Here is a 27,798-nt window from a genome sequence, read left to right as displayed (position 1 = left end):
TGTGTTCAGTTACCAAGCAGCTAGCTAGTGCTTGCCAAGTCAGCCATTCCTAATCAACGGTTCTGAATGGAGTGCCTTGCTTAAAGGCTTCAAGTCATTTGGTGAGCGCTTTGCAAGAAACTTGATAACTGAACACAGCCCTGCAAAACTGGAGGTTCTTGGAAGTATTCCAAAGGTGATTTGTGTTTTACAGTACAATGTTCAAATATATAATTCAATTTAAATAAAGGTTTAAAAAGGTTTAAAAGTTTATAAATAAATAAAAATTACAGGTTATCCAGCCATTTTCTCCAGTGGCTATTACATCACCCTCTTGAACATGTTCCATTAGTTATTCGTGCTTGTTGTTTGTGTCCTTTATGATGCCCTTAAAAACAGCTGGTTTCTTGTTGGGAATGATTTTCAATTTTTTTTGACTGTCAGGCAGATAAACAGAGTAAAAATATTATCTCACTCCTCTCTGCACATGTGCGGTCGGGACGAATTCAGAGCCAAAGTCCGTTAAAAACGGCAAACTTGTTTTTGTATTCATGCTCTGATTTGTGTTCAAAATATAACATTCGATTTAAATAAGTTGCTTCTTGATCATAAACTGATAAGACAAACAGACGGACGGACGGACATGAACCAATTGCTTAACCCCACTTTTCGCTTCATGTGCTTGGGGTAAAAATGGTTAAAATTTATCCTTCATGAAGGGTCACAAGGTGCTGACGTTTTGGCCTTTACCCTTCATTGAAGAAAAAGAGGCACCTTTGCTTTGTCATTGGCTCATCAAAGCCTACACTATAGTTGTTTGTACATGTTCTATACTTTTTAAACACTGAGCGTCAAGCAAGGAAGTAACACGTGCTATTTTAAATCTTTGATATGGCTCAGCCTGGGTAGAAACCACCAACCCTCCAGACTCGAGCAGATGCTCTCACCACGACACCACGGAGTCTTGTTTTGTTGTCAAACAACCACACCAGAAATCCTCGATCTGCCACTGAGATGGTATGAACATACACTGCTTGTTATACAATTAAATGAAATGTAAGGCGAGATAGTGCAAATAATGTACTTAAATATACAGCCAAACACCAAGGAGGTAATTTAGTCAGTGACAACACACAATGGCCTCCTCTTTTCAAAATATACCATGGAATCTTTAACATTCATAATATATCAACGCCGGTGAGACAGCGTTACATCCCATGAAAAGGTTTTTGGTTGATTACTATCCTTGTTAGGTGTTGAATCCTCATCTTCTCAATAATCAGCATACTGGGCTAAGTGAATAAAATATTTCACTTTTGCTGAGTTGTCTGTTTCTCAGTACTATTTAAATGAAAATGATACAACATGTATCCTAATGTAATGTATGGCTTATATAAAATATAATTGCTGTGCCCCTTCTTCATTTGATAATCTTTTTGTTGAAACACTTTTGTCCTTTTTAGAGTTAAAGCTCATGGAGGAGGTGCACATATATTGCTTACAGGAGAACAACCTTACTGCTGTGTACTTTAATTGGGTTACGAGAACATTCCTGGATAATGGACTGATACGTATGTGAACCAATATATGGGATTTCAACCTGGCAGCCCAGCATCATGAGCTATGTGATCAGATGGGAATCTTTCCTCTTTTTGGAGTCGCTAAGGTGGCAACACCCATGATCCCCCATACTCCTGTTGCAGCCTTTATGCACCTTGAACTCCCAACACCTTTCCAATATCCTTCCCCCATCATATCCATATCCATAGCATATCATATCCAGGCAGCTTAACTTCCATTCTGCTTACATGTTTTGTTAACATCTTACTTTTTAAAGTTTCACTCTCATACAGAAGAAACATAACACTTTATAGGGTGCAATGTTATGGGAGTACGTTTGCTCACAGTGTTGGTTGTGTTCGTATCAAGTGATTACATAGCAATATCTGATAACTTTGGGAGAGTAAATGAAAGGAATTCTAGGCATTTTCTCATTGCCCCAACTCTATAGTTAATACCAACAATTGACAGCATGTGAACTAAAATCAGCAACATCTTTCCCAAGTGTCATGGAACTTGAAGCCACCATATTCACGCTGCCGGTGTATTTCACTCGAATGTTTCTCCAAAGGCACATTCCACCCATGCCTTAGATATGGGAACACATTTTCCACTGGCTGAAACATTCCACAACCTGGAAGCACATGATGTTGGCTGCTCCTCAATTTACAGCAAAGTCGATCAGTTGGACAGATAGAGATAACTCTGTACTTGACAGAGTGAATACACCTGGCGTTCAAAGAAAAAAAAAACATGTCAGCATTCTCTTTATCTGCTGCACAGCATGTAAAATTCCTGTTCAGTCTGTGACATATCAAAACATACTTTCAACTTTTGCGTTTACTCTCTGACAGCTATTGCGTTTGCGATTACTACTTATAGCAAAGAACCCATCCATACGGATCGGCTAATTCCCACCTGGTGTTGGCTTAATGGTTTGGGTGGTGTGCTTTGGATCCTAGGGTCCTGAGTTCAAATCCTGCTCAGCTGTTGAATTAATACCAGGTGGGGTTTACTCGGCCTGCCATCCTTCCGAGATTGGCAAAATGAGTGCCAGCATGCTGGTATACTGTGTCGGAGTGGCGACCCATCTAGGATTGTGTCCAATAGCCAAGGAGACTGCTTAAACAGCACTAACGCTCTGCAGAGAGTATGGTCCCAATCTCCTCCTCTCATTCCCACAGAATTGGTGTATTGTAGTAAGATGTGTAATCCCCCTTCCCACCAGGAGAGGTGCCATACCTTATGTATTTACATATACAATTTGTGTGCTTCCCAAGGACTATGAATTTTTTAATCCCCTCCCCACGAATACAACAACCAGTTTTCAATTAATGCCATCTATTGATTCAAGAGTGCATGGAAGTCAAACAAATATGCAAACAAACATAGACCCAAACTACATAGTTCAGAGAACACGTTATCCTGCGCAGTCTTGAGAAAAAAAAAATGAGAAGGGCAGGGTCTGCGAACAGCAGATTTGATTGGTTGAAATGATGTAAAATGCCATAATATTTTGGCCAAGTACTGCTTAAATTAATGGCTTTTGGCAGTGGCAACAAGGCAATTTGTGTTCTACAGTGTTCAAATATATAATTCAATTGAAACAAGAAGAAGAATACATAAAATATCATAACCCCTGTGGTTTTAGTAATTTTGTTGTACGGATTTAAAGGGCAAGCCCATATTTACAAGATTTATGTGTATGCGCTGCTGACTTGAGTCGTCATGTGACAAGGAAGATTTTGTACAATTGGGTTTTTCAGTCATGAATATTAATGATGTGGATCACGTAGTTATAGTGTGTAAGATAGTTTGTCACGTGACATGTATGATTTCAATTGGGAATGCAAATTTTGCACAGAAGGGATTCAATGTTCATATAATTTGGGGGAGACAAACTGAATTATTCAAACAGTATAACATTTAATAATATTTATTTATGTATAAAATAAATTCTATAACTGTGGACAATACAAAATTATCATTTAGTTGAAAATGCTGTCTGGTCTCTAATTGTAAACTGTACTTGAAGGTGATTGGGGTGAAATTGAAAAGCTTAATCAGAATTTTTTTTTCATGAAAGATGCTTCATGATATGGATATGATAAAAAAATTTAAACACAACATCAGTAAACGCATGTCTGAGGAATGGTTTGAGGATGTGGTCAAGAGCGGATTTTGTTTACAATAAAAATGGCCGCCAGTCTACCAGTCAGTTATCTTTGAAGAAGACGGTGAATGTATGTCTAAGAAATGGTTGGGCATACGTTTAAGTAACAAAATGGCCACCAGTCAGCCATCTTCAAGATAATCTCAAAAAACAATGGTATGCTTACATAAGCCATCATTCATTAGCTGTGTGCCAAGTTTGAACAAGATCGGTGAATGCATGTTCGAGAAATAGCTGGGGACACATTTAAGTAACAAAATGGCCACCAGTCGGCCATCTTGGATCTGATCTCAAAAATAAATGACATGCATAAGTAAGGCATCATTCGTTATCTGTGCACCAAGCTTTACCAAGATTGGTAAGTGCGTGTCCGAGAAATGGTTGAAGATGTGGTCAACAGCGAGTTTTTTTTTACAACTAAAATGGCCGCCAGTCAGCCATGATTAATTACTTGATTATTATTGATTTATTTATTAGTTATTTATTTTGTTTCTCATCTGGGCTATATCTCAGGCACCTTTTGAGCTTGGAAGCTGATACTTGGACACTACAGTGAACAAGTGATTTGGCTATAAAGGGTATGTTTGATTTATTGATCAATCAATTAATCAATTAATTATTCATTTTTCTATGAATTACTGAATTTTCAAAAAGTTCGAGATTCGGATGAAACCGTGGTGGATCTGGTATGCTTTTAGCCAATTGATTGAGAAATTATTTTACAATTATTATTTATTTATTTTAATTTTGCAATTACTCAATCAATTATTGTACACGGCTCCCTCCCAATTCCATCTCCATGTGCTGCACGGAGGCATCGCCGGGCACCGGATTTGTCTTTTATTTCCTTGGCATGGTGGGGAGGGGGGGTGTACATTGAATGCACCTGTACTTGGTTTGTAATTTAGTTGCACATTAGTGAATCGTCAAAAGGTTGTCACAGTTTGCAAAATACGATCCAAGCCACGTGATCTTGGTGATTTCATTATTAGTGTAGAATGTCCTTCAATTAGTCTGTTACCATTACATGCGAAACCATGTTAGAGACCAAGTGTTAGGATTTATATCAGAGGCTGACTAATGTCACCAAGTTCTGTATGTGTTGCATATCGTGTGTATTACCTTATAGTAAAGTGTTATGGCTCTGTTTCATATATGTCAACAAGGCTGGCAGTGCTGACATCACATTTAAAGTAATGGATACTATGATTGTTATTTAATAATATGGACGTTCATGTGTAATTAAATATTGCTTTACTAGGAATGAGTCAGGTGATGATCGCTATCGTGATTGGTGGTAATTGTTCGCACCAGGGATCCAGTTCGTTGTGGTTATATTGATTGCTATGGTTTAGACATCATTCCTCCATGCTAAGGTAAATAAATTTGGTTGATGGAGGTGTGTGTGTAGTATTACCACATGCATGTATTGTATAACACATATGGAATTAATGGTTTCTGAGGTGGGTGATATAATTTGTTCATTACTTGATGCTACACGTACTGACAAACAATGCCCCAAACATCATTCGAGTTTGCAATGACTTCATGTACTAACAGGTGTCATTACATTGTGACCTTCCAATTGCAGCACAACCTATTCTATGCATTTCACATAATATATGTTTCTGTTTCTTTTATGATTAAGCTGTATTGGCACTGTATTGGTAAACTTTTGGTTACACACTAGGTTGTGCTGGTTAAGCTGTTGCATTGAATTGTGACCGTAACCAGAATAGCACGGAGTGTGGTGAACAGGCAGCCATAAACGTAATAAACACAAACAATCTAATTAATCGTTGTCTTTTTCTCTTTAAGTAAGAGAGCCGACACGTAACTTGGTCACATTAATCACATCGTGTATCAGAGATGGACAGAGGAATCACTTGTCAGAGACATAGACAATCAGCTCAGCTGGATATAACAAATGTTGCCATGGCAATATTCTGCAAAGCATTCCATTTATTTGTCCATTGCCTTTTGTCACGTGACCCACAGTGAGGCTATATCAGCTGAATGTTTTTTATTTGCAGATATTTTCATTTTGTGGAAATTTTTGGTTGCGATAAGCGGCTGGGGGTTTGTTTCATTTTCAGACGATGGACAGTAAATGGTAGAAAGTCGTAAACATTTATTGTTTTCCGAACGGTGTATGTTGGTAAGTGTTACAGTGGATATTTTAAATATTGCATGATGTGCATATGTAAGCATGTCTGAGAAATATATCAGACACCCTGGTTATAACAAACATTCAGAACATGTTTAATCAATGCATATATTCACTATATGTACGATCCACATTGTTTGAAAAAGCGGATATAGAGAAGGATCACTTTGTCCCAGTGAGAGGCAAAAAACACATGATTTGTTGTCACGAAGATGGATTCCAGTGCATGTCGTGCATTCTGAAGCTGCCAGCATGTTATGTTCTGTCCAAGGTCCAAGGGGTACAAAAAACGTGCATGAGAAGGATGGCTTTACTATTCGACCATCATCATAATGATAACCAAGAGTAGCATACACAGCCGACTCAACCCATCCGTCACATCCTCTTGCCAAAGCCATTCCCCATGGGCCTTCCAGTCAGGTGAGTCAGCATATTCTTTGATGGATGGCCTCTCCACATGTGCACACATGCAGAGAGAGCCTCTCTGCATGCGCACATGCACAGACGGCCTCTTTGCACGCGTGCACATAGACGGCCTCTACGCACTCGCAAAGATGGCCGCTCCGCACACACACATGTCCTTTTGTGCATTATCCCATGTCCGAGGCAGAGTTCATCTTCTCCCTGTCTATCTTCTCCCTATCTAAACATCTTCTCCATATCTAAACTTCTTCTCCCTATCTGATCCCTATCTAAATATTTCTCCTTGTCCATCTTCTCTCGAACTAAACATCTTCTCCCTATTTAATCCCTATCTAAATATCTTCTCCTCGTCCATCTTCTCCCGATCTAAACATCTTCTCCCTATTTAATCCCTATCTAAATATCTTCTCCTTGTCCATCTTCTCTCGAACTAAACATCTTCTCCCTATTTAATCCCTATCTAAATATCTTCTCCTTATCTAATCCCTGTCTAAACATCTTCTCCTTGTCCATCTTCTCCCGATCTAATTCCTCCCAAAACATCTTCTGCCTATCTGATCGCAATCTAAATATCTTATCCTTGTCCATCTTCACCAGATATAAGCATCTTCTCCTGATCTAATCCCTATCTCAACACATCCCTTTCTAATCCCTATGGAAATATGTTCTCCCTTTCTAATCCCTATCTAAACATCTTCTCTCTATCTCATCCCTACCTAAACATCTTCTCCCTTTCTAATCGCTATCTAAACATCTTCTCCTTGTCCATCTTCTCACGATCTAAACATCTCTCCCGATCTAATCCCTATCTAAACATCCTCTCCCTATCTAATCCCAACTTAAACATCTTCTCCCTTTCTCATCCCTATCTAAACATCTTCTCCTTGTCCATCTTCTCACGATCTAAACAACTTCTCCCAATATAATCCCTACCTAAACATCTTCTCCCGATTTGATTGCTATCTAAATATCTTCTCCTTGTCCATCTTCACCAGATCGAAATATCTTCTCCCTATTTAATCCTGATCTAAACATCTTCTCCCTATCTTATCCCTCTCTCAATATCTTCTCCCGATCTAATCCCTACCTAAACATCTTCTCCCTTTCTAATCGCTATCTAAACATCTTCTCCTTGTCCATCTTCTCACGATCTAAGTATCTTCTCCCGATGTAATCCCTATATAAACATCTTCTCCCTATCTATTCCCAACTTAAACATCTTCTCCCTTTCTCCTCCCTATCTAAACATCTTCTCCTTGTCCATCTTCTCACGATCTAAACAACTTCTCCCAATCTAATCCCTACCTCAACATCTTCTTCCGATCTGATTGCTATCTAAATATCTTCTCCTTCTCCATATTCACCAGATCTAAACGTCTTCTCCCTATTTAATCCCGATCTAAACGTCTTCTCCCTATTTAATCATTCTCTCAACATCTTCTCCCTATCTAAACATCTTCTCCCTGTCTAATCCCTCCCTCAACATCTTCTCCCTATCTAATCCCTCCCTCAACATCTTCTCCCTATCTAAACATCTTCTCCTGATATAATCCCTCTCTCAACATCTTCTCCCTATCTAAACATCTTCTCCCTATCTAATCCCTCTCTCAACATCTTCTCCCTATCTAAACTAAACATCTTCTCCCTGTCGAAACATCTTCTCCTTGTCCATCTTCTCCTGATCTAAATATATTGTTATGTTTGTGGGGGAAGATGGAGGAATTTCAAAGTTAAGGAAGGATTTTATAGTGTAGCATGGTCTGTGGATGGGTAGGAGACAGCTCGATGTAAATTAAGTCGGGGAAACTATCAGCTTAAGATTGTTACATTGTCACCACACCACGGGTGGTGCCGTGTTAACTAGGCAGGGTTTAAGGCTAATTTCTCCCAGTATGTGATTGCCCCTTGTGACCTTTTCCTACGTTTTTGCATTTACAAGGTGAACTATAAAAAGGAATGACATTTTAACAACTGGCAGGCCACACCCCCGACGCTTATGATTAGTCGTTGTGACATAAGAGAGAAGGAGAATTCCAGGCTATAAGGCAAACAAAAGGTGAAAATTTTGAAAGGAGGTGTACATTTTCTATAGGCACTGTATAAACTGTAATACAAAGTTGAATTTGTTACATTTTGGGTTCAACAGGTCAAAGGCCATGTGTCCTTTGAAAATTATTTTTCAGACCATAACTCGAGTTGGATGCATCTGATGTTGTCGCTCTTCTTCTATCCTCTCTTTTCTTTCTCACATTCTCTCTCAGGTGACCTTTAATTTTTCATGTGACCTTATTTGAGATCAAAAGTAACACTGGGTTGACATCTAACACAGGAGGAGGAGATTGGGGCCAGACTCTGTGCAGAGCGTTGGTGCTGCTTAAGCAGACTCCTTGGCTATTCGGAACAATCATGGACAGGTCGCCACTCCGGCACAGGATACCAGCAGCATGCTGGCGCTCATTTTGCCGACCTCGGAAGGATGACAGGCCGAGTTAACCCCACCTGGTATTAATTCAACAGCTGAGCAGGATTTGAACTCAGGACTCGAGGATCCAAAGCCCACCACCCTAATCATTGAGCTCAACACCAGGCATATCTCACTCAGGCAAAGGCATATCCTTTGATGGATTCACATCTAATTATATCTTCCAGTTGTTCCTTCCTCCAATGAATTTTCATTTGCTGGAAATGAAGATTTATCCATCATGGTCATTATAGTTTCAATATTGCTGCTACCTGTAGCCATTTTTGTGACATTATAGTCTGTCTTTGAGTTCCATCCCAATAGCTACTGTTTATAACTCTTTGGCCAGATCTTTCGCAGTGTCAAAGATCAAGCCTCATTATCGCTGCATAGCGAATGTATAATTGGCATAATCTACCTTTTCTTTACATTTTCACATCATAGCATGCACTGCAATTATCTCAAGGTTTCATGAGATATTGAGCTAAAGCAAGTGAGAGTGTTCTTAATCCCTTTTGTGAAAACAGGTAGTCACAGATCACTCACTTTTTGCCTCACCAACGTGTTATAATTGGAGTCAATCTTTAGAAAAGTGTTATACACATTTAGAAATTCATTTATGGCAAAAGTGTAAGATCATCCCAAACATATGCATCGATTGATTGAGCCCCGAAAGGGTATATATATATATATATATATATATATATATATATATATATATATATATATATATATATATATATATATATATATGACAGATATGTGAATTTTTGCTGGTGTGACTTATGACTACAAAAATATAATCATGGTGATTGTTTAGTTTCAAAGTTTAAATGCTCTTACAATGTATTCAGTTAAAATAATTATACAGAATAGACGTGGAAAAATTTCACCGTTTCCTTACATCTGTCAGCTGACTGATTATTTCATGTCAGGAACTTTCCATATATCCCTCAGAGGTGTAATGAAGCAGATGTATGGCTGGTTTGAATTCAACATCCAGCATTATAAAAAGTTGTAGATATTGTGGCATCACAGGCTACAAACTGTGTTTTCAGGTTCATCAACGCCAGGCGGAGGATAGTCCAACCTATGATCGATCAGTCGAACAGAGCTGGTGAGTGAATGACTGTCATTCCTTCTACATTTTCTCTTAAAAGTTTCAAAGTACATGTACTAAGTTAACGAGTTGGGGTGCACATGTACCAGGATAACGAGTTTGGGTGCACATGTAATGCATTTTGCAGTTGGGGTGCACATACACTGGTATTCTGAGTTGGGATGTACGTGCATCGACATTATGAATGGGGGTACAGATTTACCAGGGTTATTAGCTGGAGTGCAGAGGACTAGTGTTATAAGTGGGTATGCACATATACCAGCTTGCATGATGAGTTCTGTGGCACAATCACCAGCTTAGTGACAGCACATTTAACATTATCTGTCATGTTCGGGTTTGAGTTAGTTATCTCTGTCGTTAGAAGCTGTTGTAAAATGCTGTTTTGTTATGGGGTTTTTTTTTTTGGGGGGGGGGGGATGGTGTAGGGGTTGGGTTGTTTCTCGCAAAGGACATGGCAATGTAGGGCTTGCTTTTTTGTCGTGCTTTATCTTCTCGTTGTCCTAAACAACTCTCAACCTTTCGATCACATTATTTTCAATAAGTCATGGACTGTAATAGCATGCACAATGAATCGAGTGTAAAGGCCCTGTCACACCTTGACGATTTAGCCAGTGTATGCCGACGTATGAAAATTTGTCTAAAACGCTGGTACACGTCGAATACGTATGGGTAAGTTTTGTACACGTTAATAGCACGCTGGCATACGTCGTAGTACGCTGCAAACGTCCTAGTACGCCGAGCTGTTAGACAAATTTTCCATGCTTGAAATTTTTCGACGTATGCCAGCGTATGACTCACATGTTCTGCATACGCTGGCCATAAGTTGTAGGCACGTTACGCGATCGTTGATACACGTCGACACACGATACTTGTAAGTTACTCATAAGTCGAAACACGTCGAGGTAATGTTTAGTGTCAGTGTTCCAGACTCCATGGTTTTTTAAAACATTTTTTTCTTCGTTATGACGGTGATGTTGACACTTCGATTTCTAGTGTGTTAGACTATCGTTGGGCATAGGTTGTGAACGCTGACAACATGCTCAGCATTCGTTGATATAAGTTATCTATATGTTATCGAAACGTTCTGTGTACGTTACTAATACGTTATGCATACGTCCAACTCGTTATGAATACGTCCAAAACTGGAAAAAAACATCAATAGTTCAGCGTACGCCAGCGGTTTACATACATTTTGATACCTTGCCATGCGCTGGCTAAAACGTCAAGGTGTGACAGGGCCATAAGAGGAGGAGGAAGAAACAATACACTAAAATAATCCATGTTTAGGGAAACAGTAAGTGTTTTAAAAGTTCCATTTACTTGTTTTTTCACGAACTTCGCTCTCCAAAGGGCCAAAGTTCACTGAAGATGGAAGCTACATAAACTCTAAAGGCCAAAACCAGTGAGGTCATAAAATTTAACACACCAAGTTACGGCGAAGTACGCTTGAGTAGGTAAAGGAAGTATTGAGTAGGTAAAACTTTCTTTAATTTTACATAATGACCAAACTTTTCTATACTATTCAGCCAATTGATCAATAAGTTCCTCGTTAGCATTATGGTGAACAAACTTTCCCAAAAATTAAATTTTCGAATTTATTTTTGTGTTGGCTTATTCTTGTGAAAATATCTTCTTCTTTTTTGTTGCAGGAGCGAGGCTCATGGAAGAGCAAGGTAGAATGGACAGTGAGACAAAGATCAAGACATTTAATGGACAGGGAAAGGAAGGAGGGTAGGGAACACTGAAACTAGCAAGTAAGATAGTTGGGTTGGAGAAGGTGAATTAGGGTAATAACGATCAAGGGTCAGAATTGGGGATGACAAGAGATGGTGAGATGTACCGCTTGCTTTTGAAGTCCTGGAGAGTAGAATGAGACATTACAGCTTCTGGAAAGTGGTTCCATAGGTGGAAGAAGCAAGTTAGAAAAAAAGAGTTGAGGTGTGCAGTCAGCATGGAATTTGGAAGTTCAACCACGAGGGGATTACTGGAAGAACATGTGTATCATGGAGTAGTCAGAGAGGGTCAGAAGATCCTAAGAGAGCAGAAGGAGCAATTTTGGAGAAGAGGTGTCAGAAAACAGAGACCACAGACTTGATTGCGATGTGAAAGCAATAGACCTTGTGTTTTGGCCTCCTCACGGAAGATTCCAGTAATTTTGAGAGCTTTAGATTCCACAGAATCCAGGAGGGGCAGATGTTATGCTGGGGCACTAGCCTATCACAGAGAGCAGTATTCCGTTGAGCTACGGGTGAGGGCCTTGTAAACTGAGTACAGTAGCTTTGATTTTCTAAGGAAAGACTTGGATGCTTTGCTATGTGATCAGCCCATCAAAAGTCAAGGTTGATGGTGAGGCCTAGATATTCAAGAGACTGAGCCTCTTGCAGTGGATGACCAAAGGATCATTTTGTATTCTGTAAACATAGAGATGATGTGGTTTACCAAAAAGCTCTAATTTGGTCTCACCTGTCCACAGGACATTCTCCCAGAAGGATCTTGGCTTGTTCAGATGTGTTTTGGCAAATTCCAGTCGGGCTTTCTTATGTCTCTCTCTCTCAGCAGTGGGGTCCTCCTGGGTCTCCTACCATTGAACCCCCTTTCATTGAGTTGGCGACGGATGGTGCGAGTTGAAACTGTCAAACCTTCTGTCTGAAGGTCATCTTGAATTTGTTTGGCAGTTGATCGGGGTGCTTTCTCCACCATTTGAACAATCCTTCGCTGCAATCTTCGATCAAGTTTACTCTTGCAGCCACGTCCAGGGAGGTTGGCTACAGTGCCAAGGGCGTTAAACTTCCTGATAACATTGTGTGTCGTGGACACAGGACCATCAAGATCTCTGGAGATGGACTTGTTGCCTTGAGCTTGTCCATGCTTGGCTATAATCTTGTGGCTGACGTCCTCCGACAATTCTCTGATTTTCTTTCTTTTCTCCATGCTCATTGCGGTTCACACAGTGACACAAAACAGCAGAATGACTCCTTTTCTCCATTCAAACTGGTTGAATGAATGATTTTTTATCTTGGAGGCACCTGCAACTCACTAAAGGTGAGTTCAATTCCAAAGTAAAGGAGAATCACCTGCTTGAAATCCAATTATTTCTCACAACATTTAAAAGGTGCCAATAATATTGTCTGGGCAATTTTAGGATTTCTGTGTGGAATAAGCTAAGATTTAGGCATTTTTTCAGATTTTTTTTTTTTGTTCCACTGCAAAAATCCAAGAAATACATATGTGGATACCAAAAGATATTTTCATTCCAATAATTTTCTGGAAGAAATGGTGCATTATTTGAAAAAAAGTGCAAGGGTGCCAATATTCTTGGCCACGACTGTAGGTGGGTTCATTTGACTCTTCAAATGAATGCAAGCAGAAGTCTCAAGTTTGTGGCATTAACTTCTGGACGGGTTTTATAAATGTGTTCTAAAACCAAGACATGAAGTGCATACTAATTTAACATTTAAGTAATTGTCGACCTTATTCTTGCAAATCTCGAGAGATTGTATCCAAAATTGTCAACGATTTTTTTTAAGACAATGAGGCAAATTTGTTTCATGGCAGACAACGAGAAGTGATGAGTTTCCTCAATGCCATCAAACATGCACTTACATTCCTCACACTATCTGTTGTTGTGAATCCTTGCTAAAGGGATTTGAACCAATGACAGCATTGTATTTACACAAGGCTGACATTCAATTGTGGTATCTTCCATGAATGTCTCCAATTCTTTATCATGTTGCTTAGGTTGTGAAAATGTGTGGTTTTTTTGGGCGGGGGGTTTTTTTGTTTTTTTTTTGCTATAATTATGCACTTTATGATGCAAGTATCATCCACATTACCGGAGGCTATGCTTGGCCCAATGCTCGTGTGACTAGACTGGGAGTAAGATAGGGAATTTTGTATTGAGCCTCAAGGCCAGAGGCAATGAGCCAGAGAGTGTTTGGGCTGCATCTGCAGCTTGACAGCCGGTGTGGGAGAGGGAGTGCAGCATTGCCAAGAGAAGAAGCTCAGAGGCGGCAGATGTCCATGTGCCATTGGCGCTGGTGGCCTCCTCCGGGGCTTTCTGCTCAAAGGGCAGTGACATTTTTCAGCCTGCCTTCCTGTGGTTGTGCAGTACAAGCCCATGGGCCAGCAATTCAGCTATGCCTTCAATATTTAACCACAAAATATGCTTTGCATCTCTCCCTTCTCTTATATTTGCTTCGCCTGTTTTCCTCTGCCGGCCACAGTCAGCCAAGGAGCCACATACGGTGCAGATGCTACACCGATGACAGGTTATGTTATGGACGGAGCACAGCACATTGGCATCCGTCCTCCTGGTAAAGTCCATGCTGGCACTAAAATGCTGCACTTTCAATCTCCATCCACACTTTGATTCTCTGCACTTTCCTTCACAAACCATTTTTAAATACGATTCTTCACTGACACACACACACACACACACACACACACACACACACACACACACACACACACACACACACACACACACACACACACACACACACACACACACACACACAGACACTACAGTTGGAGGCTGTCCAGGGCTCATGATGATCCTGAAAAGAGCCCTTGGAACAAAACTCTACGAACAACACAACTTTACATCTTCGGCCACGGATCACGATCCTTCACCAAAACGATGGTGGATACTTCGAGTCCTGGGAGGACTCTGTTCCACCTTCTGAAACCCAAATTATGGAGATAACAATCAATGACACACACCTTTGAGCAATTAACACCATGCTTTTGTTTCTCTGCACGCTTATGCGTTCTTAATCAAGTGTCTAAACATCACCATATCCTTTCAATCTCATATCACTATATTCCTTTTACCCTCTCACAATTGACTACCTTAATATCCTTTCATCTTATTTTTGATCAATGTCTTTTCTTCAAACTCTGCAAAGATCAACTCTTATATCATTATTTCTGACAAGCGTCACCAGTTGTTGTTAAATCCCTCTTCTAATCATTGTTCTTTCAGGTCCTTTGGCTGGCATGGCAATGAACATGGGCATGGAGGGACAATGGCACTACATGTGACTCAAACCTCCTACACTCCTGAATGTAAGCTTGCAAACGAAACTTTTCTCTATTTGCTTGTTTAGTTGTTTTTTTTCGGAGTGGGGGGGGGGGGGGTTCAGTGGGGGAGTGGTTTGGGCATAATTTCAGGCATCTATGTATGGAGATGGCTGTGCTTTCTTTTGTATTCTCCGGAGATGCCATTTTTCATGCTCAGTTACTTTCTCACTGCTCCTCGGGGCGTATTTGTTACTTCAATATTCTCAGCACACCACGCTAATGACTGGTCCAGATGGATCAAGAACTCCGCCTGCTTGTTAGTTCTGATTATGCTGCCTTGATCTTCGGCAAATGTAGAGTGAAGCCAACAATCCAAGTGTGACAGATGCACAGAACACAACAAGACCAATCGCTACGCTTGTTATTAAAGCCCATTAATTACACCAATCATTGCACTTGTTATGAAAGTGTCATTAATTACACTGATTGCTTGCTGCTTTTGCCATTACGGGCTTGTTTTATTCAGTGGCTTAAATTAAAATGTCTCAAAGAATGGCTGAATATGATGGGATAGGTGGAAGTGAGCCCACCTAATAAATGCCACCTAATAAACAAAGTAAATTAATTAATTAAATACTTACTACCACCGTGCATTCAAGTTTTTCAACCTCAGAAATGTTGTCGCATCAATTGAGTGCCCAACCAGACTTAATTGCCAAATGGTTGTGCATCGTTAATGTTGATCTTTTTACTCGGCCACTATAACCTCTCTCTCTCTCTCTCTCTCTCTCTCTCTCTCTCTCTCTCTCTCTCTCTCTCTCTCTCTCTCTCTCTCTCTCTCTCTCTCTCTCTCTCTCTCTCTCTCTCTCTCTCTCTCTCTCTCTCTCTCTCTCTCTCTCTCTCTCTCTCTCTCTCTCTCTCTCTCTCTCTCTCTCTCTCTCTCTCTCTCTCTCTCTCTCTCTCTCTCTCTCTCTCTCTCTCTCTCTCTCTCTCTCTCTCTATCTCTATCTCTATCTCTATCTCTATCTCTATCTCTATCTCTATCTCTATCTCTATCTCTCTCGTCTCCATTACTAATTCATACGTGTCAGGGTGAATCCCTAAGGAGGTGGATCAAAAAGACAGTACATCCATTGAAAAGACTGTAAAAGCTTGTTTTTAAAGTCACTCATGGCTTGTGGGAGTTGTGTAAAACCATTGTCAATGAAAGTCAATAGAGGGGGCCCTGTGCATCGTGCACACCTCGGCAGAGCCTTCCGTGACTTTACCTTATCAGTTATGGGCAAGAGGGACTCGTGTTTACTGTTTTAGTTTTCTGTACGGTATGTACACACCTTTATGTGGTTTGCTGGATTTTTCAGTTGTTTTTTTAAGCATAAGGTTTGCAGTTTGATAACTTAAAAAAAAATACAAAACTCATGTCAGGTGCAGATGTTGATGTTTTGTTTCCTTTTGAAAGTTTAAATTTAAGGTAGTGCATCAGAGCCAGCTGTGGTGGAGTTTCAACCTGTGCAAGGTTAATTCCATGGGAGAAAAATATTCACGGCCAGTTGTGGGTTTCTTGTCTCGACGTCTTCTGGCAGGAGATTAAACTTTCGTGGTTATCTAAATGCCATGGAGGAACTTGTACTGCACACATATCACAGGCAGAAAAAGGACAAGTTGGTGTACCTTTGCATGAAAGAGAAGGAGGTGAGAGTAGAAATGGACAAATTGACAGTGTCTATGTGATTTGAAGTTGGAATCCCAGCAACAGGAGCTCTGTGCTCACACAGAATCATAAAACCTCTCACTCCCACGACAACAAAGTGTTGAGTATGCCGCCTGTGTGCCCTGTATATATACTTGTGTAGTTTAAAGAAATCGGTTGTGCATCAAATTTATCTTTCAACTACTTTTCTTCATCATTCCACTTACAGTTTGTTGATATCCCTGCTTTCCTCTGCCTTAAAAAAAGGTTTTATGAGCCTCGACCTCTTTTAATTAATTATTTCTTGAATCGCCAGTACTGTACGGTTGAAGTCCTTGCTCGACTTCACCCAGTTTCAAGAAATTCGGACTTGGAATCGGTGGGAACTTGGGACTCAGAGTGGATTTGTAGGGACTCCATCAATGCCTGGTAAATTGCGACTGTATCGGCTCATATTAACAATGAAGCTTCATGAGGAATTAAATAATAAAACAATTACCTGCACTCTGATTAAACATCTAGGAAAAAACTTATTATTTCGATGCTGGTGAATTACTGTTTAGATCCCGATACCAAAACCATACACCGACCTATGCCGTCTCACATGAACAAGACTTAGCACCTGCACAATCCCGGATAAAGAACACCGTGGTCGAAACGTCAGACTGGAGCTTTGCCTACGGATCAGCTGTATTCATTGGTGGTGTCTTCATATTTGAATTCAGTTCTTCCAAACTCCAACCAATTTTTTTGTGAACATTCGACAAATGCTTTTGTGTTTTTTTTCTTCTGCCGACATGACCATTTCATTGACTATTTTACATAGGATCACCTGCAACATGTCACTGCTATCAGATTGGTTTAATGTTACCTATTGTGAAGACCGCCTTCGACACCAGCCTGGCCTTATCTGAATGGAATAACCCCCTCCGATTACCCTGTGACGATGTCTGTTGCCAGGATAAGCAATGTCAAAAAATCTTTGCCTTTATAAGACAAAAGTTCTAATATTTGTGTTGAGATATTTAGTGCCCTCCGAATCATGATCTATAAATGGAAATCTCATCTGATATGTTACATACTACCTTCTGTTTTGGTAGGTTTAGTTGCTATCTAATCATCTTTCTGGGAAGTACAGTACAGCGGGCGATTCCCCATTGTCTTCCCAGCAGAAGCTCAAGGCAGGCATTTTCCCAGCGGAACAGGCACACAGTGCCCTCCTTGTTTCAAAATTCACAATGTTTTTAACTTCCACAAGCTTCCTACTGAAATTCTTCCTACAACCATTTAAATCCAATCTATGATGCATTGGCAGCCTAATTTATGAGGGAACTTAATTGCAATATCTCTGTCATCTTCTTCTTCTTTAGTATGCAGCGCATGGCTGGTGGTAGCATCATTTGCTGGGGGCGCAGCTGTGTCACTGATGTGCAGTCCCCCCCCCCCCCATTGAGTTAGTGGAGGTATTTGGAATTTGGCGACGGTGCCGGCAATAGCTTGCCTACTCTTCTTGAAAGACACCATGGGATCTTTTATGTCCACCGACTAATGCTGAATGCTGATAGACAAGCACCTAGTTTAACGTCCGTCCGAGGGACGGCGCACCCGTTGATGCCTCGCCCTGCTTGTGAAACACCAGGTTGACAGGTAATAGCTGGGCCAAGATTGGAACCCAGGCTACACAGCTTAGAGGCGAGTATGTGTACCTCGAATAAAGACTATCTTTCCAGCTCATAATTGCAATATGCTGTTGATGAAAAAGATCATGAGAGTTTTCTCATTTTTAGCTGTTCATAATAAATGATGATGATGATGGTGGTGATGATGATGATGATGGTGATGATGATGAGATGGTCAATCATTGACTGATGAATGAGACTTCTACTGCCTGCCTAAATAATGGACCTTCTCTAAAGGACGAAACAAAAATATTTTTTATATTCTTTCTCGATATATATATATATATATATATATATATATATATATATATATATATATATATATATATATATATATATATATATATATATATATATATATATACACATACTGGTATATTACAAAATATAAAACGCTGCTGACTATTGTCTCCTCTGTAGGAAATTTTAAACACATCTCGTAAAATATAACAATCTGATTACCTTATTCTTCGTCGCACTTGGGCATCAAAATAATGGTTTGTTTTATAATTGTGATAATTATTATAATCCCGTTTGTTTTTATTACCATCGTAATTGTTAACGAGTCTCATTTTTATGTGGGCTATAAATGCCAGTTTTCAAGCCATAAACTCGTAATAAATTTGCGTATTAGAAATGTTTACCCTTCTTTCTTTACCAAAAGCGACAGCATGGGCAATCAACTTATTCTCCACTCACAAGATGGTAAAAATTTGACTATCCTGTTCTCTCTCTCTCTCTCTTTCTCTCTCTCTCTCTCTCTCTCTCTCTCTCTCTCTCTCTCTCTCTCTCTCTCTCTCTCTCTCTCTCTCTCTCTCTCTCTCTCTCTCTCTCTCTCTCTCTCTCTCTCTCTCTCTCTCTCTCTATCTCTATCTCTATCTCTATCTCTATCTCTATCTCTATCTCTATCTCTATCTCTATCTCTATCTCTCTCTCTCACCACCTTAACCTATCTTTTCTTGCGTATCATTCTCCCTTCTCTTCCTTTTCTCATTTCCAATGTCCTCAAATATACAGAACCTTCTGAAATATTCACTGCCTTTCCAGACCGAAAGCTAAATGGTGATCTTTTGGATGATTTACCCAAACAATGCGAGACATTTCTGTAACTCTCATGATCACTCTTGTTACTTTCTTGCGGTAATTTCCTTTGCATTTTCAGGTGAATTCGATCCTAAGTGAAAGGAAAGGAGAACATGGGGGATGCAATCTCATGCTGCTTGCATCCAATGGCTTCCTGCTGGCCCATTTTCATCTCCCTGATATCCTTACCTCATGTCTGGTGGCAACATTCCTGAAGTTCCAAGCCTGGATACTGAGGAAATTGAAGGAATATCTCCATGATACGCCAAACAATTTTTTTTTCTTTCTTCAGCTGCTTCCAGATTGTGTGGTGGACATTCTTAATTATTGGAAGACTGGAATCTCCCTGGTCACGGAATGGGGAAAAAGCAGGCTTGTGAAGCCGGAGGAAGCAACCCTCTTGACTTTTGTTGGACTAATGAACTATTATGTGTTGGCAGAAGATTGTTTCAGAAACTAAATGTTGTAGTAGGAGTAAATGAACTAATTTATATATTCCTTTTAAATCTTTATGGATTCCATGTGTAGAGATGTTTAGGTTTTGTTGTTGTTATTGTTTTTTTAACCACGTTGTGCGTGTATTTTCCACGTGAACTCAATAATAAGACATGGTCGTCGCTCCTTATTGGAAAATGAAGAGTTTAGCATCATGCCCGGTTTTCATTGACTTACAGCCATCTTAAAAATAAATAGTTTTTATTGTTTTGCTGTGGCCTGCAATCCTAATTCGTGAAAAGATGGTGAATATTTTGCTGAATTTGTTTGAATTTTGTGTTGTGCTTTTGTTAAGGGCGGTGCAGTGCGGAAGGTCATAGGGGTGGACGTGTTGTATAAATTGAAGCATCATTATGTAAAACTACAAGGGACATCCAACGTACATTTTGAATGAAAGTGTGATTCCATTTGGTTGCCCAAGAATCGACCCACCTGGTTATGTGACCATAAGCCTTGCTCACGCCACTTCTGAGTCTATCAGATGTTTACCAAGGCTTTGAAGACGTTAACCCGTTTTGCACAAATAGATTTCTAGTGATTGTTCCACAGCATGAAATAAAACGGACGTTTCTTTTTCTCATTCCTCTACTGTTGGTTTCTTACACCAACCACCCTTGTTTTACAGCCCACAATAGGAACATAAGATCATCCACTGTGAGAGCCCAGAGGTAGTGTATGTGTGCGCTCACACTGAGCGGTGCCACACCAAGTCTGAAGAATGAAACAATAGCTTCTGAGGTTTAAACAAGCCATCACATTTGAGAAGCATGATTGATGATTTTGTTTTTGTTGTCACATTTTATTTGTTCAATGTCTAGATAATGACAAACATCCCCTATACTTTCAAGACTCGCGTTAAAAAAACTAAGAATTACAAGAGAATTACCAGATCTCATCGTTGTCTAGATTTAAATTCACATCTTTATTGTGAAAGAATTAGCATGAGCAGAAAATGCAACTTCAGTGAATATCTCAGTATTTTGTGTCGATCTCAGTGAATATCTCTTGTCCATAATTGACTGAGAAACACACCTGCCATTCCTTGAGTGTTTTGAGTCATTAATTGGCAATGAAACACATGTGATGTCATGTGTGTGTGTATATGTATATATACATATATGCTTCATATAGCACCTTACCCCATGCAGCCTTGAGAAAAAATGGACATGGGAAGGGTATTTTAACCTCTTATTTATTTTGTTTCCGAGCACGATCCATATAATTTCTTTGAGCTGCCATTTTGTCTGAATCTGGGTATTCCCATTTCTGACAGAGCGAGTGTTACATTTGAATAGTCGAGATGATGTAAAATCTTAAAATATATCCAAGTATGTCCAAGTACTTGGATATATATATATATATATATATATATATATATATATATATATATATATATATATATATATATATATATATATATATATATATATATGTCACAAATATGTCCAAGTACTGCTAAATGAAAGGTTCTTCAAAGTGCCAACACCACGATTTGTAGTCGACAGTGTTCAAGTCTATAATTCAATTGAAATAAAATAAAAGTTTTAAAGGCTGGAGAAAAAAACAAAACTTTTTTTGGAAATTTACTGCGATTGATGCACAGTCTTTTACCCCACCTTATTTAACATGTTATATTAGGTATCCATGCCTGTTGTTTGTGTACTTTATGATATGCCTAAAAACAGTAAGTTCCCTGTTTGGAATGATTTCCAGTTTTATTTGACTGACGCTCCGGTCTGCGCATGCACAATCAGGATGAGATTCCGTACAGTTTGCCAAATCGAGAGCGAAATTACTGCTAAGCTACAGGTTCGTGTTCTGATTTGTGCTCTACACCGTTAAAAATATAAAACTGATTTTAAATTGAGTTGTTCCTTGATGACGTCTATAGAACTCACATCTACAGACAGACAGACAAAGTGAGCTAATTGCTTAACCACACCAATTCGTGCGCATGGTGTAAATAAATGATATACATCTCTTTCTAACCACTGAGTCACTTACTGACATTAAAGATCAGTACCTTCTGAATGACGGAGAGAGCTGAAATTTTGCGTGCCGATGGAAATCAGAGCTGGTACACTGGAAAAAAAAATCACAGAATCGTCGGACAACATCCATGCATTAAAATATAAATAAATGAAAAAAAATGCAGGTGATCGACCCGAGACAATGGGGAAGCACAGTGATTTTGTGTGCAGACGGACATCGAAGCCAATACACCAGGAAAAATCACAGAACTGTTGAAAAGCACCTGTTAATGAAAATAAAAATAAATGAAAAATCAAATGCAGGTGAGTGACCCAAAACTATGGGAAAGATGGTTCGTATGCTTACACAATGCGTAAGCACACCACTAGTATGTATATATGTATATATATATATATATATATATATATATATATATATATATATATATATATATATATATATATATATGTATATGTATATATACATATATATATATATGTATATGTACATATATATATATATATATATGTATATATATATATATATATATATATTGTCACAGATATAGGGTACGAGGCTTATCACGAGGGGATGCACTTGTGTCCCTCCCAAACGCCTGGCCCTGAGGCCGCCAGGCACAGACAACTCCGCACACCGGCAAGTTGCTAAGAAACCACGAACGCCAATTGGTACGGCCAATCTGGGCAGGGTTACACTACCTTGCGTGATACCTTACCTGTGGATGGTCAAATAATCGTGGTCAGTGCCCTCAACACACACTCAGATTACTGCTGAGCATTACAGTGAGTGCGCTGGCTGACAAAACAAATTATTGGGGTACAACATCCCGTATAACCTTACTTGTGCAATGAATCGGACCAATAAAGGAAAAGAAAACCGAGACAGAAATAACAACAATTCTTACAAAATAACAAAATAGAAATAACAAAAGAATTCTTCTGACCACGTCCTTATTAAAGTGGACATCTCTCTGGCTGTTATCAGAGAACCACCTCACCGCCGTCGAGTCTGGCATTTCACTCAAGCCGACTGGCAGGGTCTCCGAGCAGCCATCAAACTTACAGACTGGTCTCCTATCGCTACTTTCTCAAACATCAACTCATCCTGGGAATTCTTTCAAAGAAACTTGCTCTCCCTCATGCACAGATTTATCCCCTCTCGTGTTCAGTTGTCTTACCCTTCCTCCCGCCCTTGGTTTACTGAAGCTTGTGGCGAGGCAGTTGTCCTGAAACAACTTGCCTTTGCCTCATGGAAAGCAAACCCAACTGAGGGCAATCTCAGTTCTTTCCACAAAGCTCGGAACAAGTGTGTAGCTACCCTCCAGGAGAGCCAGAAAACAACATCTTTCTCATCTCAAGTCTGAACTCTCAAACCTCTCTCCCTCCTCAAAATCCTGGTGGCGTTTAATCAAATCTGTTTCTGGTGTATGTTCCCCCTCCATCCCCTCCCTTACCTCAAATGGCCGCACTGCTGATTCCACACGTGATAAAGCTGAATGTCTAAACTCGGTGTTTGCAGCTAAATCTTGTGTCCCAAACCCATCACTATCTCTACCCACTTTACCCAGTCGCACCCAACTGTCCCTGGACTCTGTATCCTTTTCTCCTGACAAGGTGGAGAGCTTGCTTTCAAACCTCGAGTCAGATTCTGCAGCCGGTCCAGACGGCATCAGCCCACGTGTCCTCAAAGCCTGCTCTTCTGCTCTTGCTCACCCTCTCTCTGTTCTATTCACCCTCTCATTTTCCCAAGGTCATCTGCCATCTGCTTGGAAATCTGCTAACATCACTGCCCTGCATAAAAAGGTGCAAAAACAGATCCCTGTAACTATAGACCAATCAGCCTTCCCCCACTCATCACCAAGGTTATGGCATCCATCAGCGCTTCAGACATGAAATCCTTCCTCTTCTCCAATGGCTTGAGTTCCAATCATCAATTTGGGTTCAGACCAGGTCTCTCTACTCTAGATATGCTGCTACTGCTCTCCCATCAATGGATGGAGGTCCTCAATGCCAGACAGGAAATCCGAGCCATTGTCCCTGGACATATCACGTGCTTTTGACACAGTCTGGCACCCTGCCCTACTCACCAAACTCTCTGCCCATGGTATTCAAGGCCATCTCCACTCATGGCTCGCAGACTTCCTCTCCTGTCGCAGTCAACGTGTGGCCCTAAATGGAGTTCTTTCATCCCCTCTTCCTGTGCAGGCTGGAGTTCCTCAAGGTAGCGTTCTGGGCCCTGTTCTTTTTCTGGTTTTCATCAATGATCTCTCGGACTCTCTGGAAAATCCTCTATTTCTCTTTGCCGATGACTCAACCCTCTGCCGTACCATCTGTCATCCCTCAGCCCGGCAAGCAGCAGCTTCTTCGCTCACTGCAGATCTGGATAAAATCACAAACTGGTCCAACACGTGGAACATGTCTTTCAATCCAGACAAATCTCACACTCTCACTATGTCTCTTGAAAGGACCGTTTACAAAACCCCCCCATCCACTTTCTCAACAATCCTCTGGAAGAAGTCTTTTCTTTCAAGCTTCTGGGTCTCACTATCTGCCATGACCTTTCCTGGGAAAGTCACATTTCCAACCTTGCCTCAAAAGCCAGTCGCCGACTGGGAATCCTCCGTCGTGCAAAGTCCTTCCTCGGCCCTCTTGAGCTCCTGACCACTTACAAAGCTTTTTTCCGTAGCCTGATGGAGTACTGCTCCCCCCTCTGGGCTGGTGCCCCTGCCTCCCACCTTTCTCGACTTCACGCTGTCGAAACCAGGGCTTTTAAGATCATTGGCATCTCCCGCAATGAAGCTGAGTCTTTGGGCCTCTCACTCAATCACATGCAGGTTGGTCGGTGGTCTTTCTGTCTTCTACCGACTCCTCTCCAGCCTTGCCCCCCCCTGCTCTCTCTGCGATTTGTCCCAACCACATTTGCACAGGGCGCTCAAGGTCCGCCAACAACCCCCTTCTGGTAAAACTACCAAAATCACGAATCACTGCTCATCTTCACTCTTTCATTCCTCTTTTTTCCCGCCTTTGGAATAAACTTCCTCACTCTATTCTTTCCCATTCTTCCTTCAGGCTTTCAAAACAGCTGTTCACCACCACCTCTTATCTTCCCCCATCCAAATCCTCGATCTTTTCTACCCCGATAATCCACCCAAGCCCACCTCCTTCAATTCCCCTGCTTTCCTTCCTGAAAGTCCCTGTAATGTCCATCTTCTCTTCGCCATGTTCCCCGTCCCATCCCCATCCCTCTCCCTTCCACAGTTCACGTGTCTGTTCCCCAATGTTTTGTCCCTTCCACTCCCGCCCCTCTTGTCTCATGCCTCCTTGCTGTGAGTTGTGTGTTAGCTCTCATACGAGCCTCGACCAAGGTATACAAAAAAAAAAAAAATAAATAAAATAAATAAATTAATTAAAAAAAAAAAAAAACAAACAATTATTTATTACAAACACACAAACAAGCAATCATTTAAAAGCAAGAAAGCAAAAAGGCACATTAGAGTAAATTTAACCATAACACATATTCTTCTTATTCAATCTTACTAACGAAAAGACTTGGCCATCATTCACTCAGGACCAAAGAATAAAACAAGAAGAACTTTAAAATAAAACAAAAATAATGAATGAAGAAAAAAAAACATTCTTTATTTCTCTGCCTCACCTCACACAAGTATATATATATATATATATATATATATATATATATATATATATATATATATATATATATATATATATATATATATATATATATATATATATATATATGTATATATATATATATATTGTCACAGATATAGGGTACGAGGCTTATCACGAGGGGATGCACTTGTGTCCCTCCCAAACGCCTGGCCCTGAGGCCGCCAGGCACAGACAACTTCGCACACCGGCAAGTTGCTAAGCAACCACGAACGCCAATTGGTACGGCCAATCTGGGCAGGGTTACACTACCTTGCGTGATACCTTACCTGTGGATGGTCAGATAATCGTGGTCAGTGCCCTCAACACACACTCAGATTACTGCTGAGCATTACAGTGAGTGTGCGCTGGCTGACAAAACAAATTATTTGGGTATAACATCCCGTATAACCTTACTTGTGCAATGAATCGGACCAATAAAGGAAAAGAAAACCGAGACAGAAATAACAACAAACAATTATTTATTACAAACACACAAACAAGCAATCATTTAAAAGCAAGAAAGCAAAAAGGCACATTAGAGTAAATTTAACCATAACACATATTCTTCTTATTCAATCTTACTAACGAAAAGACTTGGCCATCATTCACTCAGGACCAAAGAATAAAACAAGAATAACTTTAAAATAAAACAAAAATAATGAATGAAGAAAAAAAAGCATTCTTTATTTCTCTGCCTCACCTCACACAAGTATATATATATATATATATATATATATATATATATATATATATATATATATATATATATATATATATATATATATATATATACACACAAGAGAATGTGAAGGAATGTGATGGAAGATGAGCACTGGCAATGGGGACATGCAGCCATGTCCATGAGGTGCCCAGACCCAGTAGACGCGTCCCCGATAAGCGAGCTATATAGGCGACTCACCCTCATCGATCTCAGATTCTTCTTCCTCAGGCCCCATCATGACGTGCTACCATTCACCCTCCTCGTCCTTCATGGCTGACAGGATGGAGAGGGCAGGATAACACTCGTGGAAGGAGTGTATTTTTTTTCCACAGAGGCTCGACACCAATTGCTCGTGAAACCTTCCTTCCTTTCCCCTCACATGCTTTGTTCCTTTCCTCACGAGCCTTCTCAGTCTTTCAATCTTCTGCTCATGTGAACTTGTCCCGTTCGTTTCTTTTTTCTGCTTCCTTCAGCCTTCTGCGTCTGCTTTCTACCTTTTGCTTCTTCCCTTTCTGCTTTCTGAGCCATCTGCTCAGGAGCGATCTTCGTCCCTGCTCGCGCGAGCTTGTTACAAGTCCTTCTCTGCCTTTCTGCTTCTTCTTCTCAGGTTTCTTTCCCTCCTCCCACAAGTCTTCTTCCCCCTCCCCTTGATCCACAGCCGATGGGGGCGGGTACATGATGTCACTTGTGGAAATTGCCACGCCATTCTCAGGGAACTTTCAACGAAGCCCCCGCTTCACCCTTTACATGCACAAAGCCGCAACAAGAGCCACCAACCCCCTCCTTCGCGCGGAAAACACCCAGTCGCACAGTTTTGCACTGTACCACGCCCGTGAGAGGTGCTACACCTCACAGGCCACGATGAGCACCAAGCGCCATGAGCATGCATGCAAGAGCACCCGATGGGTGACCAAGCAATGCGCGGATGGAGGGAACACGGAAAGGAACCCCACATGACGGAGGGATGATGAACGGCCGCGGGATTGAATGTAAGACTGATGGGGTGAAAGAGGGACTGTTGAAAGGATGTTTGATGGAGGGGAGATTATTGGTGGACCGTTGAAATGGGGCAATGGAGGGATAATTGAAAGTAACAGAATGGGAGGGGGGAAGACATTACATGGGCTGAATACAGCCTAGCCAACGCATGCTATGGACCAAGGGACCAAGGACTATGGAGAAAAAGACTAATAATGGACTATGTATAGAAAGACTAATAATGGACTATATATACATTCATTGGGACCATACTCTATGCAGAGTGTTGGTGCTGCCAAAGCAGTCTCCTTGGCTACTGGGCACAATCCTGGATAGGTCGCCACTCCGACACAGGATACCAGAAAGCTGGTACTCATTTTGCCGACCTCAGAAGGCTGAGAGGTAGTCAACCCCACCTGGTATTAATTTCAAAACTAATAATGGACTATATATATACATTCATTGGGACCATTCTCTATGCAGAGTGTTGGTGCTGCCAAAGCAGTCTCCTGGGCTATTGGGCACAATCCTGGATAGGTCGCCACTCCGACACAGGATACGAGAAAGCTAGTACTCATTTT

The 27,798-nt window shown here is 40.6% G+C and overlaps 1 protein-coding gene and 1 long non-coding RNA gene across 12 annotated transcripts in view; one reads left to right on the top strand and one right to left on the bottom strand.

Moving 5' to 3' along the window:
- Window positions 1-20,432, top strand: part of LOC147032105 (homeobox protein Meis1-like) — a 474,189-nt gene extending 453,757 nt beyond the window's left edge. For all 11 annotated transcript variants that reach the window (XM_085869419.1, XM_085869425.1, XM_085869418.1 and 8 more), the window contains 4 exons: window positions 9,822-9,880; window positions 14,107-14,196; window positions 14,868-14,950; window positions 19,437-20,432. In XM_085869419.1, coding sequence (XP_085725545.1) covers window positions 9,822-9,880; window positions 14,107-14,196; window positions 14,868-14,926 — 208 coding nt within the window. In that variant the 3' untranslated portion in view covers window positions 14,927-14,950; window positions 19,437-20,432. The remainder of the gene's footprint in view (window positions 1-9,821; window positions 9,881-14,106; window positions 14,197-14,867; window positions 14,951-19,436) is intronic.
- Window positions 45-27,110, bottom strand: LOC147032104 (uncharacterized). The gene is made up of 3 exons (XR_015055033.1): window positions 26,438-27,110; window positions 21,876-21,934; window positions 45-2,268 (listed from the first exon to the last, which is right to left on the bottom strand). It is a non-coding gene; the product is annotated as an uncharacterized LOC147032104 (long non-coding RNA).
- Between the last annotated feature and the right edge of the window lie 688 nt (window positions 27,111-27,798).

The sequence above is a fragment of the Eptatretus burgeri genome, chromosome 2 (assembly GCF_056783735.1).
Source record: "Eptatretus burgeri isolate ZD-2024b chromosome 2, Ebu_testis_v1, whole genome shotgun sequence".
NCBI classification, from domain to species: domain Eukaryota; kingdom Metazoa; phylum Chordata; class Myxini; order Myxiniformes; family Myxinidae; genus Eptatretus; species Eptatretus burgeri.
The sequence above is the reverse complement of the archived record's forward strand: the minus strand, read 5'-3'. Positions and strand labels throughout refer to the sequence as shown.